At 43.1% G+C, this 15314-nt stretch overlaps 1 protein-coding gene and 1 long non-coding RNA gene across 9 annotated transcripts in view; one reads left to right on the plus strand and one right to left on the minus strand.

Annotated features, from left to right (window-relative positions):
- MMP17 (matrix metallopeptidase 17) overlaps window positions 1-15314 on the plus strand; it is a 66774-nt gene that overhangs the window by 18024 nt on the left and 33436 nt on the right. Inside the window, exon 2 of the mRNA XM_072600761.1 lies at window positions 13079-13211. Within this exon, the coding sequence (XP_072456862.1) occupies window positions 13079-13211 (133 nt within the window). The remainder of the gene's footprint in view (window positions 1-13078; window positions 13212-15314) is intronic.
- Window positions 1-15314, minus strand: part of LOC140499399 (uncharacterized) — a 60763-nt gene that overhangs the window by 8944 nt on the left and 36505 nt on the right. For 5 of the 8 annotated variants that reach the window (XR_011965429.1, XR_011965432.1, XR_011965431.1 and 2 more), the window contains 3 exons: window positions 14420-14515; window positions 13448-13546; window positions 8076-8197 (listed from right to left, as the gene is read on the minus strand). This is a non-coding gene — a long non-coding RNA (uncharacterized lncRNA). Of the gene's footprint in view, window positions 1-1049; window positions 1185-7732; window positions 7881-8075; window positions 8198-13447; window positions 13547-14419; window positions 14516-15314 lie in introns of all 8 variants that reach the window. The other 3 variants (XR_011965434.1, XR_011965430.1, XR_011965433.1) reach the window with 3 other exon arrangements.

The raw sequence follows: 15314 nt of genomic DNA on the forward strand, positions 1-15314 counted from the left end.
CTAGTTATCTTAAACCTTTAAAGTTTGTAAAGCACATATCTAACATGTACTCTCTGTCTCTTCCAGCCTACCACCTCTGCCCCTCAGAGGTCCAGGGGATAACCCTGAGGACTTGGTGTGTCTTTCCCACACAGTCATGACTCAAACTTCTGTTTTTACCACTTAACACAAATAAGTTTTTAGAAAGGAATTTTACTTCAAAAATATAGAACATACAAACATTTCCCATCATGCCTTGAGTACATAACGTCCCCTAAGCCACTAAGGGTAGAAGGCAAGATTGGGCTCATAATTTAGCCCAATTCCTACATAACACTGGTCCCACCAAGTTCACGTATAGACATGGCCTGACTGTTGGGTAAGTCCTTCCACTGGCTGGAGTCCCATAGGCCACTCCCAAAGATTGCTTCTACTTCTGTGTTGGCTACAAAACCTGAAAACCTAGCCTGGAATTCTGAATCCTTGTTTCCTATGGCCTAGTTCTCTGAACCTCTGAAACTCCCAAGGTCAGAGACCCTACTCCCTTCACCCAGAATAGAAAAACAAATGAAAAGGCCAAAGCCCAAGGCCTGTTTCTTGGCTGGGGTGGAGTGTGCCATACACTCTTCTAGCAGGAAATGACCCGAAGGACCTTCCCTTTGCCACAGTCTTTCACAAGTCACTGTATAAGAGTCACCAAGTGAAGCCAAAAGCCCCAGCCAAAGCTGACTCAGGCCTGTTGGAAAGTGCCAACAGGTGCAGCAAAGCAGCAAATCAAAAAAAGACTCTCTCCAATCATACGGTTAGCTACAGAATGCCCATGCATGATCCACAGTCTCTCCATAGCTCTTCCCTTAATGGTCATCATAATTTAATTCTCTTGGAAGCAAGTTCCCTAGCACCCTCCACACAAAGAAGTCATGTCAGCCAAGCAAGCTGATGGAGCTTATTTATATTACCCATATTTTATTTCATTTGTTCCTTACAATAACCCTGGGGGGGGGGGGTGCTATTATTATCCCCATTTTACAGATGAGGAAACTGAGACTGAGAAATGGGAAGTGACTTACCCAATAAGTGTCTGAGGCAGGACTTGAACTCAAGTCTTCCAGACTCTGATTCTAGCTCAGTCAGCCAGTGGTTTCTCCAGATGGTCCTAAGGAGTTGGTGCTAAACTGAATTATTTCCCTGTCCTTAGGAATATCCTGTCAGCAGAGAAGTGTGTTTTACACAGACGGAAGCTTCTTTTAGAGCTGAGGAATCCCCACCCCCTTAGCAGGAGGGAGTGGGAGAGAGTTATCTGTAACTTAGATAAAGTCTTTAAGCAAAGGGCCACATGGGAAGGAGACCTGCTCTTGGCTGAGACTCAACCAAGCCCAGATGGCATTTGCCCCAAAGAATGTTTTCCTCATCTTAGGGCTTAGCATCAAGAAAAGGGCTCTATGTGTAGCCTCAGGCAAGTTGTTATGAGGACAGTTCTCATAGAATCTGTTTCTAAACCATAGAAATCTGGTCCTTGACTGTAATCTCTTGGTCCAAAAACAGGGTTAATATTGAGGACAAAATGAAGGATGTTTACGCTGAAGTCCAGACTTTTGAGCATTGGTTAATGGTTATTCATTTCTGAGTGTTACTAATGACTTAAAATATTGATTATTGACTAGGAGTAATTGAGTGTCAGTTATTACGACTCATTAGCAAATTGTCATTAGCTATTCCTAACTGGTGATTGCCCATTAGCCATGGTACCTCATTATTAGCACACCAGGGTGGAATCATGCCTAAATTTTTAGACTCAGGAGACCTGAATTTAAATCCCAACTCATCTACTTATGGACTCTGTAACTATAAGCAAGTCATTTAATTTCTCAGAGCCTCAGTTGGATTTTTCTGTGAAATGGAATTAATACTAGATGAACTAGTAGGTAACTGACTAGGTAACTGACTAGGTAATTGACTAGGTAACTCGGTGAAAGATAAAGCCCAGATGACCTGGTTTTGATTTCCATCTCTGATACTTTAGTTTGGTCACCCTGGACAAATCACTTGCCCTCTCATTATACTAGACAACTCTCTATATAACTCGTAAGTTGCAGAGAGGGTGCCAACCTGCACTGGTAGAGGGAGTTTCCTTATTTAGGAGTACACTAAATAAATACAATTTTTATTAAATAAATCCACAGGTCTAGTCCTTTTCCTACTTAACTCACAGGGTCTTTTTCAAGGAAAATAGATATTAAAGCATTATGCAAATGTGAGTAATTAACAGGTAGAATGATGGCACCTACTTTCCAGATTTGTTGTGAGATAATATTTGTAAAGTGCTTTGTAAACTTCAAAATGCTATATAAATACTAGGTCGATTATAATTATCATAATTACTAACAGCAATAATACTTGTTAATTTCTGAGTTTTAGTAATGACTTAAAGTATTGATTATTTCTTATTGGCTTATTGATTATTAGTTATTAACCCCTCATTGATAAATTGTCATTACCATAACTGTTACTCATTAGTGATTGCCCATTAGCCATGGTACCTCATTATTAGCATGGCATCATGGAACTATGGCTTAATTTAGAGTCAGGAGAACTGAGTTTACTCCAAATTTATGTGCTTACTACCTATGTAGTGTATTGGTAATTTACGATTGGTCATTGGCTGTATTTGTTGTTGTTCAGTCATGTTTAACTCTCCCTGACTCCATGTGGGGTTTTCTTGGCAGAGATACTAGAGTGATTTGCCATTTCATTGTCCAGCTCATTTTATATATGAGGAAACTGAGGTAAACAGGGTTAAGTGACTTGCCCAGGGTCACCCAGCTAGTAAGTATCTAAGGTCAGATTTGAACTCATAAAGATGAGTCTTCCTGACTCCAAGCCTGGCCCTCCATCCACTGTGCCACCTAACTGCCCCTTTGACTGTATTATTATTGGTTACTAATTAAGTGGTTATTAATTAAGGCTTCAGTCATTGGGTATTGCTTAATGGTTATTGTTTCTGAATATTGATCATTGTCTATTGGCTCACTGACTACTCATCAGTAATTCATTATTGGTCTGGGATAGGCTGAGGTTAGTTGGGGGCCTCTGACTGAGGTGGTGGCTCAAGAACAGTGTGGGTCCCAAGAAGACATCAGCGTTCCCTTGATCTACCTTGCAAAGGGGGTATGTGCTCAATTCAGTCAATGAATCAAGTAATAATTGCGTACTGTGGTACCAGGCACTATGCTAAGCATTAGAGGTAAACATGCGAAATGATCAGGACTTAGAATCAATGAAACTTGGCAATTGATTGGAGGTAGATAAGGAAGAGAGAAGAATTAAAGACAATGCTAAGGCTGCTAGCCTGGAAGGGTGGTGTTGCCTTTAGTGAAAACAGGTAGATTTGGAGAAAGGGCAAGTTTCTGGGAAAAGATAATGTGTTTTGCTTTGAATGTGCTGAGCCTGGGATTTTGATGGTACATCTGAGTGGCAATATCCAGCAGACAGTCAGAGCAGTCAGTTTGGGGTTCAAGAGAGAAGCTAGGACTGAGTGTTTAGATTTGGGTGAGAGATGTTAATTAATTAAGCCCATAGGTGCCAATGAGATCACCTGGGGAGAGAAAGAAGTGTCCAGACAGAGCTTTGGAGGACACAGTCATTGATTATCCAGCAAAGGCATGGAAGGAGGAATGGGGAAGCCAGAGAAAACAGTGTCACAAAAGCCAAGACAGGAAAATGGTCCAGGAGACAGGGTTGGCTCAAGAGGTCAAGTCAGATGATGCCTGAGAAAAAGGCTGCTGACTTTAGCAGTTAAGAGATCACTGCTGACCTTTCAGAGAACAGTTTCGGTGGAATGGTAGGGTCAGAAGCCAGATTATAAAGAGGTAAGGAATGAATGGGTGGTATCACCTCTTGACAGAGAGGTAATGGACTAGGAATACAGGATGAGACATGCATTCACAATCATGGCCAATGGATTCATTTGTTTTGATGGAATATGTTTGTTATAAGGGAAGGGTTTTACTGAAGGTGGGATGGCTTAGTGGGTAGTGACAGACATGGAAGAAGGAAAGCATCATAAAAGATTTTTGAAAAATTCACAGAAAAAACACCAAAGGGGACACATATAAAGGAGTTTTATTACTATCTTGCTAAATTTGAGTATTTCTTTCAAAATTAACAAAGTATACATTACAGAAGCTTGGTGACTCAGGGGATTGAGTGCTGAGAGTGGAGTCAGGAAGACTTGAGTTCTGATCCAGCCTCAGACACACTTACTAGCTGGGTGACCTTGGAAAAATCACTTAACCCCTGTTTACCTCAATTTCCCCAGTATAAAATGGGGATAATAATAACACCTGCCTCCCAGGGTTGTTGTAGGGATCAAATGAGATAGTAATTGTAAAGTGCTTAGCATAGTGCCCAGCTGTAGTAGGTGTTACATAAATGTTAGCTTTTATTATTCTTTGTTATTAAAATGTTTGTGTTTGTTGATGATTTGTAAGTTAACAGTTAAAAAAATTGAGTGAGTGGGTGTTAGAGAGACAGCAAGCATAGTCATCTCTTTCTAGGAGTTTGTCAGCAAAATGAAGAAGAGATAGATATAGGAGGTTAGCTTGAGGAAATGAGAGGGTCAAGTGAAAGAGGACATGTGTGTGTATGTGTTTTAAGGATGGAGCATGTTTATAAGGATCCAGGAGGAAACCAAGAAAGAGGGAGATATTTAAAATGATGGAGATGAGGGGAGGCTCCTGGATGAGAAAGAGATGGAGTGCATTAGAGGGAAAGAGCCTCGGCAAGAAGGGTGAACTTTCACACATCTCTTGCCATCCTCCCCACACTTCCACTCAATGCTAAACCTAGAAGAAAGAGGACAAATTACGTAATACTTATTTATCTCTTGCTAGGCTGTGGGGTGCACAGCGGCTCCCCACAAGGTTTGGACTGCAGGTGGACGTTGTTACTCACTTGTCTGACTCTTCATGATCCCGTGAACCAAATAGTGCTCCAATACTGGACAAAGAGGTTTCTTAACAAAGATACTAGAGTGGTTTACCATTTCCTTCTTCAGTGAATTAAGACAAACAAAGGTTAAGTGACTTGCCCAGGGTCACACAGCTAGTGAGTGTCTGAGGCTAGATCTGAACTCAGGTCTTCCTGACTCCAGGCCCAGTGCTTTGTCCACTGAGCCACCTAGCTCCCTTAAGTCAACAAGCCTTTATTTGAGTACTACTATGTACCAGGCACAGGGCTAGGCATTGGGGGTATAACCAAAGGCAAAAGAAAAGTCTCTGTCCTTAAGGAACTTATATTCCAATGAGGAAGACAACAGATAAACAACTTGGGAGGCAGTAGATGGAAGTAGATGGAAGACCCTCTGAGAGGAGAAGGCATTAGCCATTGGGAAAACTAGGAAAAGTCTGCTTGACCTGAGACAGGGAAATTAAGAGGTAGAGGTGAAAGGTGAGAGCATAACAGGTATGAGGGACAGTTGATGCAAAGGCTTGGAGATGGGAGATAGCATGTTCTGTTCCAGCATAATGTTGAATCACAGCAGCTGCTCTGCCCTTAGTAGTTCTGGCCTTCAAGTGTGTGGCTCTCAAAGGAAAAAGAAGAGTAAAGGACACACAATGGGGAAAAAACCCAATAGATTCAAAGTCCTGGGTTCAAGTTGTGACTCTTCGTGGATTTCTCATACAAACACACTCATCCCCAATGAGGCTGACTTAGAGAAAGGACAGAACAGGCCATACCCATCCATCTACCCTCTCCTTCCTTACTCCCAGACTGCCCTAGGCTGTGCATGTAGTCTTCCTGGGGAAATGCAGAAATAGCCAAAGGTACCATTAATTTTTCATTACAATGCACAATAATTTATACCTTGTTTGGCCAAGCCTTTACCAGTGGTAGATAGAGATGCTAAATATTTTACAGTCTTAGCTCCGCTTTTGAAAAATCCTTGGATGGGCAGAAGAAGTGTGTCTTCTGGGCACTTCTCTCTGCCTTCCTCCTCTCCCCCAGAGGGGCTCTACCTCCTCCAGAGTATGGATCTGGGATCTCCTCCTGACCACACACACACACACACACACACACACACACGCACACACACACACGCACACACACACACACACACACCCCTCCCTCTGGTTCAGACAATCCACCCAAGTAAGAAAAAGCCCCTGGGCATCCCAGGGAGCTATGACTGGGAGACACAGTCCAACGTCTGCCTTAAGACCTCTAAGGAGGGAGAGCCCTTAACTCCCAAGACTACCCCCTCCACTACTGAAAGCCTCTCATTGTTAGAAAGGTTTTCTGATAAGCCTCAAATGCATTCTTCAGTGTCTGCTCACTGCTCCTGAGCCTTTGGTCAGAGCTATCAAGACTCTTGCATTCCCTACCAGCTCCCTGAAATGGACAGGCAGGAGCAGACCTCCATCCTCTTCTTATCCACATAGTGCAGAACTTGAAGTCAGAAGACCTGGGTTCACATCATGGCTATACTACTTACTGGAGTCTATTTAACCATGGACATATATCTTGGGCCTCAGTTTCCACACTGGGTGAAATGAAAGGTTTGTGTTAGATGACTCCTAAAGTCCCTTCCTTCCCTGCTCTTGCAAAGTCTCCTTTCATACCTTTAGAACTAGGATCCCAACTAATGGCCCTTGGCAAGAGGGTTACCCAGACCCAGAGGACCCAATCTCCCACTTTACCCCTAGGAAAGAGTCAGGGAAACTTAAGCCCCTGAACATTTGGCCAGCTGTGGGAAATGGGATTTGAAGGGTGAAGGAAATGGGAAAGGGAAATTCTGCTCTCCCCTATACAGGGATCCTTGCCTTAGCTTAAAAAGATTATCTGCTGGGAGTCCTTTGAAGAAGAGAAATTGATGCTAGTCTCCTCTATCTGGAACAGACCGGGAAGTCATCCTGTCCATGCCTCAGCCTTTAGGCAGGCCAGCCACTAGCCAGTGTAGCCCTGAGTAGGCCCCTTGGGTCTTTGCCAACTCTGAAACAGAACTTTGCAGGCTCAGGGAGACTCAAAGCGCCTTTGTCCCCAAGCCTAGAGAGCCCCCGCTCCCTTGGGAGAAGGGGGGTTGTGGGGGATAAAAATTCTATGGCCTGATTCTACTTATATGATTTAAAGCCAGCCTTCTCCAGTTCAATCAAAGTAATGGCCCAGATCAGATCGATTTCCCCTCGGCTTTCCTCCAGTTCCCTCCTTCTCTCCCTCCCTCCCCTGAGCCTCAGATTTTCAACATTTCAACATTTCTTCCCAACTCCACCTCCCATCCCAGCCTCCCATGGCAGCCCCCTCCTCCAGCTCAGCCTATAGTAGGAAAGACTTTAGAGCCAGAAATACACAGTCTGACCTATAAGCCCAAATGCTCTGATCCAAGGGTACCTGGGTTGACATAAAAAGGGAGATGTGACTCAAAAGACCTAAGTTCAAGTCTTGGCTCTGCCACTTCCTAGCTAGCTGTATAGATCACTCAATCCCTCTAGGACATAGTTTCTAGAGGATAATACACTTAAAATAGGCCTACTTCAAGGAACTGGGAGTGTTTGACTTAACGAGAAATTGGGTGGGATAGAAATGAATAATAATAATTAACTTTCATAGGGTGTTTGTTGCAGAAAGAAAACTTACTACATTACAATTTAGAATATGTGAGGCAAAAGATTTTATGGGCAGTGAGGTGGCCCAGTGGATAGAGCACTTTGCCTAAAGACGGGAAGACCAGAGTTCAAATCTGGCCTCAGACACTTACTGTGTTACCCTGAGCGAGTCACTTAACCCTGTTTGCCTCCATTTTCCTTATCAGTAAAATGAGTTGAAGAAGGAAATGGCAAACCACTCCAAAAACTGCCAAGAAAACCCGGAAATGGGATCATGAAGAGTCGATCACTACTGAAAAACTGAAAAACAATAAAAAGAAGATTTGATTCCATCCATATAATTACAGCCAAGGCAGGGAGACGCATCAGGTGGCGCAAAGACAGAGCACATCTCTATGGGCTGCAGGCTTCTGAACATGAACCATTTCTCACATGTTCTTTTAATATGTAGAAAACACAAGGTCATGTTGGCTTCATAACCAGTCAGTCACTGACCTTGGGAGCAGTCTGCTGTATTTCAGGGGTGGGGAAATGAAGATCTTCTAATCTGCTGGTGTGTCTTCAACCTCAGGGTTCTGAGATGGGTAAGAGTCTCGGTGGCTGTCCTTGCACATGATCTGGAGTAAAGGAAGGCAAAAAAAAGAGGCTAGTCTAAAATGGTGGTTTCTTATAAATATTACATTATTCCTTCCTGTCATGAAAAGAGAAATAGAGTTCTTCCCTTTCTGTTAGCTAAACGCTGGTACCTTCCCTCGGTTGATTATCTCCAGCTTATCTATTTCTTGTTTGTACATAATTGCTGTCACAATATCTCCCCTATTAAATTGCAAGAAGTTCTCTGAGGGCAGGGCCCCAATTTTTTGCCTTTCTTTGTATTCTCGGAGCTTAGTATAGTACCTGGCACATAGTAAGTGCTCAATAAGTATTAGCTTCGAGCTGTTATCAATTTTTAAAATGGGTTTTGGTGGGATGTAAAGAATTCCCTGCCCATGAAAGCTATAGCAAAGTGGACTGGACTGCCTTGAGAGGTTGTGAGTGGGTCCCTATTATTACCAGACTCCAGACAAGGACCAGACCACCACCTGTCAGGGATATTATAGGGGATGGGGTGGAGGATCGAGGTGAGGGTCAGGCATAATTGCTTCGGATGGCTGTCTGTGGTCCCTTCTAGCTTTGAGATTCTGTGATTCAGTCAGAGTGGTTTGGAAACCAATCTTCAAATGCTGGAAAATGAGAAATGTGATGATGGTGGTGACAATGATCTCAGAAACCAAGTAGGGTAGTGGATAGAGAGCTGACCTCAGAGACAGGAAGACCTGGGTTCAGGTCCTATCTCTTTTATTGGCTGTTTGACCTTGGGCAAGACTCAGCCCCCACAGCAGCTCTCTGTGTATGACTACAAGTAGAAGAGAGGGTTTATTGGTGTTGCTCAATCGATGCAGTCATGTCTGGCTCTTAGTGTCCCCATCTGAGGTTTTCTTGGGAAAGATACTGGATTGGATTGGATTTGACAGAAGAAACTAAGGCAAACGGGGTTAAGTGACTTGCCCAGGGTCACACAGCCAGTAAGTATCTAAGGCCAAATTTGAACTCAAGAAGATGAGTTCCTGATTTCAGGATGGGCACTCTATGGCACCACCTAGCTACCCCAGTAGAGAGGGTACAGATGGGCACTGGTAGACTGAGGCTCTGTGTGTGTGTGTGTTCATCCTTCGTTGCCGAAGAAGACCATGCCATCAGAAAAATAATGACATGACTTGCACTTGACTTTGTTTTGAATGAGGAAGGGCTGTGCAGGTCACCAGCCTCACTTCTCCTCCAGAGCCATCTGAATCCAGTGACCAGATATTCATCAGGATGACTGGAGATGACCCAGGATGAGGCAGTTGGGGTTAAGTGACTTGCCCAAGGTCACAAACCTAGTGAGTGCCAACTGTCTGAGGTGACATTTGAACTCAGGTCCTCCTGACTCCTGCACTGGTGCTCTATCCACTGGCTACTTAGCTGCCCCACAAACTGAAGGCTTCTATACCTGTGAAATCACAGCCCACTGTAGAATCAATGTATCATTATTATCTGGAGTGTGGAGGTAGGACTCAGGCTCCAGACAGCCTTTCTTCTCTTCTAAGATTACTTTGTATCCACTTTGTATATGTCTTATACATAGCATAGGAATCTGTCCTGGGCCAATCTTCTCATCTCCCTCTAGGCTAGTTCTTTCTTTTTTTTTTTTTTACCTGATAGTATTTTTTCCCAAATTTATCAATTTATTTGTTTTTATTTTTCAACAATCACTTCCATAAGTTCCAAATTTTCTCCCCCTCCCTTTCTCCTCCATCCCAAAGAGAACATGCAATCTTATATGGGTTCTATACATACATTTCTTTTAAACACATTTTCACACTAGTCATGTTGTATAGAAGAATGAAAAAGAATGGGAGAAACCATGAGAAAAACAAAACATAAAAAAGGAGAAAATAGTTGCTTTATTCTGTGTTCTGACTTCCATAGTTCTTTCTCTGAATGTGGATGGCATTTTGCATCATGAGTCCTTTGGAAATGTTTGAGGTCCTTGCACTGCTGTGAAGGGCTAAGTCTATCAAAAAGAAAACAGTCCTCGCACACTGTAACTATTACTGTATATAATGTTCTCCTGGTTCTGCTCACTTCATTCAGCATCAGTTCATATAAGTCTTTCCAGGCTTCTCTGAAGTTTTCCTGTTCATCATTTCTTATAGCACAATAGTATTCCATTACACTCATCCACCACAACTTGTTCAGCCATTCCCCAATTGATGAGCATACCCTCAATTTCCAGTTCTTGACCACCATAAAAAGAGCTGCTATAAATATTTTTGTACATGTGGGTCCTTTTCCTATTTTTATGATCTCTTGGGAATAACAGCCCTAGAAGCTATATTGCTGAATCAAAGGGTATGCACATTTTTTTAGCCCTTTGAGCATAGTTCCAATTTGCTCTCCAGAATGGTTGGATCAGCTTACAGCTCCACCATCAATGAATTAGTGTTCCAAATCTCCCACATCTTCTCCAACATTTATTATTTTTCTGTTTTGTCATGTTAGTCAATCTGATAGGTGTGATGTGGTACCTCAGAGATGCATCTCTCTAATCAATAATGATTTAGAGCATTTTTTCATATGACTATAGATATCTTTAATTTCTTCCTCTGAAAATTGCCTGTTCATATCCTTTGACCATTTATCAATTGGGGAATGACTTGTATTCTTGTACATTTGACTCAGTTCTCTATATATTTTAGAAATGAGGCTTTTATCACAGACACTAGTTGTAAAAATTCTTTCCCAGCTTTCTGCTTCCCTTCTAATTTTGGTTGCCTTGGCTTTGTTTGTGCAAAAACTTTTCAATTTAATGTAATCAAAGTTATCCATTTTGCATTGCATGATGTTCTCTATCTAGACTAGTTCTCCTGGTGATCTCTTCAGCTTACTTACATCTTCTTATCCAGCCCTACCTCTCCTGAACTCCAGGCTTTCACCTCCACTGCCTGTTCCTGGCTTCCAGGTACCTTCTCCCTCTCCCCCCACCATATTCTCCCATTAGAATGTAAGGTCATGGAGGCCAGGGATTGTCTTGTTTTTTGTTTTTGTTTATATCCCTATTGCTTAACACAGTAATTTCTTAATAAAGCAATCAGTATAATATAATCACTAACATAATAATCACTTAATAAATGTTTGTTTCCTTCCTTCCTATTGGACATCTCAAACTGGATGTCCCATAGACTTCTTAAACTCAACATGTACAAAACTGAACTTATCATCTTTCCCCTTAAACCCTTCCTTCTTCCTAACTTCCCTATTACTGTGGGAAATTCCCCTAGTCATCCAGGTTTACAATCCTACCACATCTCACTCCCTCTCACCCCACCTCCCCATAACCAATCTGTTGCCAAGACCTGTCAATTCTAATTCTACCTTTGTAGCATCCTTCAAGTATGCCCCCTTTGCTCTTCTGATACTGCTACCACCCTGATGCAGACTGTCATCTCCTGGACTGTTGCAATAGCCCCAGGTGAGTTGGCCTGCCTCAGGTCTCTCCTCACTCCAATCTATCCTCCTCTCAACTATCAAATTAATCTTCCTAAAGAGTAGATCTGACCAATATGGAAATGTTTTACGATTGCACATGTATAACCTATATCAGATTGCTTACTGTCTCAGGCAAGGGAGGAAGGGAGGGATAAAATCTGGAATGCAAAACTGAAAAAAACAACAACAAATGTTAAAGAATTGTTTTATCATGTAATTGGAGGAAAATAAAATACTATTTTAAAAAAGAGTAGTTCTGACCATGTCACACACACACACACACACACACACACACAACCTTCTATTCAATAATCTCTAGTGGTTCCTTATTACATCCAGGATCAAATATAAAATCCTCTGGCTTTTAAAGTCCTTCATGAACTCAGATCTTCCTGATACCATATCCAGAACTTTATGGAGTGCACCATTTAGCTGACTATGCTGAGCATGAGGGCATGTGTTCTATTTAGAAATATAATAGGAGAGGCACTTAATAACTGTGCAAGTAACAGAATTTTTTCCAAGCCTTAGTTTCCTCATTTGTAAAGTGGGGATGATGATACCACCTACCTCCCACAGGTGCTGTAAGGATCAAATGAAATCCTCTCCGTAAAGTGTTTTGTTGGCCTTTGAGTTCTAAATAAATGTAAGCTGTCATTACTGTTGTATGGCTAGGGCTGAGGTCAGCAATGTGGGAGGATGATTTAGAGCAGAGATGTCAAAGCACAGTACCAGCCACACTCCTGAGGAAGGCCCTAACCAGATTAAAATGTACTTGGGAAATATTTACTAAAATAAATGAATTCATCAGAATACAGCTAATGTTCATATGCGGTTTTCTAAGTCAACATGCAGCTCACAGAGATCCTTATGTAGGGTTTAATGACCCTTGTTCCTGTTGAGGTTTGACACCACTGGTCAGGAGCATGGGGAGGGAAAGAATTGTGGTTAGGATCAGAACCCACAGTCAGTAGAAGAATTCCAGAAACTCAGGGTGGACCTGGGATGGTAAGGCCAGACGACTAGGTACAGGGTGCTCGGGGCTAGGCGAGAGTCAGAAAGAAAAAGGCTGAGCTTTTGCCTCATGGAGATTGATGCACTTTAGCCTCCTTTGGGTGGGGGGGGGGTTGTTTTCAGAGTCACCCCCCCAGTGGGGGCTCCAGTCATCCCCTATAATGAAACTGATGCAGCTGGGAGTCAGCCCTGGGGAAGATAAATGAGCAGGTCTCCAGTACATAATCCAACATTTCCTCTTCTCTGTCCCCATTATCCAGGGCACTTTGCAGCTGGCTGGAAAATTAGCTGTCAGCATAGTAATGCATGAAGGTCAGCAGAGCGTCAGCGGTGACCAACCAGCCATGTTTAGCCAGGCAGCAGCTTCCAGACCCCGGCCCTTTCCTTATGTGCCCCTCTCTCCTCTTCCACAGGAGTGGCTGAGTCGGTTTGGTTACCTGCCCCCACCAGACCCTGTGACAGGGCAGCTGCAGACCCAGGAGGAGTTAGCCAAGGCCATTGCAGCTATGCAACGATTTGGAGGCCTGGAGGCCACCGGTGTCCTCGGTCAGTACCACCAGAGCTGGAGCCAGAGCCAGGGGCTGTGAAGGGGAAGCCAGAAGGTGGGAAAGGGAGGCTGGGCTCAACTGAGATACTCACAACCCAACCCAAATTGACTTTTGATCTCTGCCCCACACATGTCCTTCCCAGACACCCCCTAGTGCCCAGTGCTGGAGCACGGGAGCCCAGTAACGATGTGCATGAGTCAGCCCAAAGGCTAGAACTCCTAGTATGGGGCTTACCAGAAGCCTGATTTCATATGATCAAAGATAAAGAGTTGGAAGGGACCTCGGAGATCCTCCAGATCAGTGCGCCCATTTTATGTAGTAGGAAGCAGTGGCCTAAAAAGGTTAAAGAATTTGTCTGAGTATACACAAGTAGTAAGCATTAGAAAGGAGATTTGAACCTCACTTGACTGATTCAAGAAATCGTTTTCTTTCCGCTGTTGAGGGCCATTCTCCTAATCTGCTAGGGTCCAGTCTTGTACCTCTCAATCACAGTACACCCAGCTCAAGGTCCTAGAAATTGACTTTGTCCCTAATGTCTGACCTTCTTAGCCATACTTAGGTAAGCTAGGACACAGATTGAGTAGAGCTCTGGGCCTAAAATCAGGAAGACCTGAGTTTAAACCCGGTCTCATAGATAGTTACTAGCTGTATAACCCTGGAAAAGTCACTTGATCTCTGTCTCCCTCAGTTTTTTCATCTGTGAAAGGGGGATAATAATGGTACCTGCCTCACAGGATTGTTGTGAAGATCAAATGAGATAATAATTCTAAAGTACTTAGCACGGTGTGTGGCACATAGTAGGCACTTAATAAATGTTCGTTGTCTTGGCACAGTGCCTCAAGTATAATGAGCCATTAATAAGTGCTTGTTGACCAACTGACTAACCTGCATGTAACTATGGGATAGAAATCTGGCAGGACGGCCTAGCCTTGGCATTTGGAAGGAGGAAGAGAAAAGAAAATGCTAGAAGGGGGATACTTCTGCTCATTAAAGGCTCACTTTGAGCCTTTCCTCCTACATCCTGCCATCCCTGAATACTGTTAATTATCGTTATTTATGAGAATGAAGAGGAACCAGACTGTTCTTGAGCAGCCGTGGTGCCCCCTTCTCCTTGCCCCATCCCCACAACCAGCCTGGAGCTTTGACTGAAGCAGGCTGGACACCGAGCCAGAAAAGCAAGAGAGTCCCCCTTTCCCTCAGATGTACCACAAATCAGGCAAGGTCCTGGTCTCTCAACTCCACTGCTCTCCAAGCTCCTGGCCCCTGCCTCAAAACACTCTTCTGCGCCCCTGCAGCAGCCCCCTGTAGAGATGGAGATTCCAGTTACAGACACATTAACACCTTGGGTGTGAAACTGTACATGTAACATATCACAACCTACCTCTATTTCTTTAGCAGCACAGAAGCACACACTCCACAATCTAAAGAATGCTGGCTTTGGAGTCACAGGACCTGGGTTCAAATCCTGCATCTGTCACTTACTATCCATCTGATATCAGACAAGATATTTCACCTTCCAGGCCTCAGTTTCCTCAATGATAAAATAAGAGAATTGACCTAGATAAATTCTGAGGTCCCTTCCAACTTCAGATTCAGGATCCCAAGAAGAATTTCAGCAATGCTGGTGATTCCCGCAGTGGAGAAAGCTCTCAACCTCTCCCAGCCTTAGTTTGTTTTAAGCCACCATCACCAAAAAAAAAAAAAAAATCCATTCTTGGCAGGTAGCCCTTGGTGTGGAGCTCTCTGCCCTTAGTCAGGCTGGTTCTTGGACCATGCTGGAAGCCTTTCTAGTTTGCAAAGGCCTGCCAGGACTCATGCCCCATTGGTAAAGCTTCTAAGAATCATGATGAGGTGCTTTTAATTTTTTTCCTGAGACAAACAAAATTTAATATATACTCAGTTTTATGTACAATGCAGCATCACACCATGTAGGGCATTTACTATGACTGTGCATTCAGATACTTTTGAAACACTTCTGGCTACAAAACAGAACATAGAAAAATAAACAGAAACATATTGAATACTTTACAAATAGGATGTGATAAAGAATATAAAGTACTGTATTCCTTTCATTACTTCAAAAGCTATTTATGTATATACG

The sequence above is a fragment of the Notamacropus eugenii genome, chromosome 4 (assembly GCF_028372415.1).
Source record: "Notamacropus eugenii isolate mMacEug1 chromosome 4, mMacEug1.pri_v2, whole genome shotgun sequence".
Classification (NCBI taxonomy): domain Eukaryota; kingdom Metazoa; phylum Chordata; class Mammalia; order Diprotodontia; family Macropodidae; genus Notamacropus; species Notamacropus eugenii.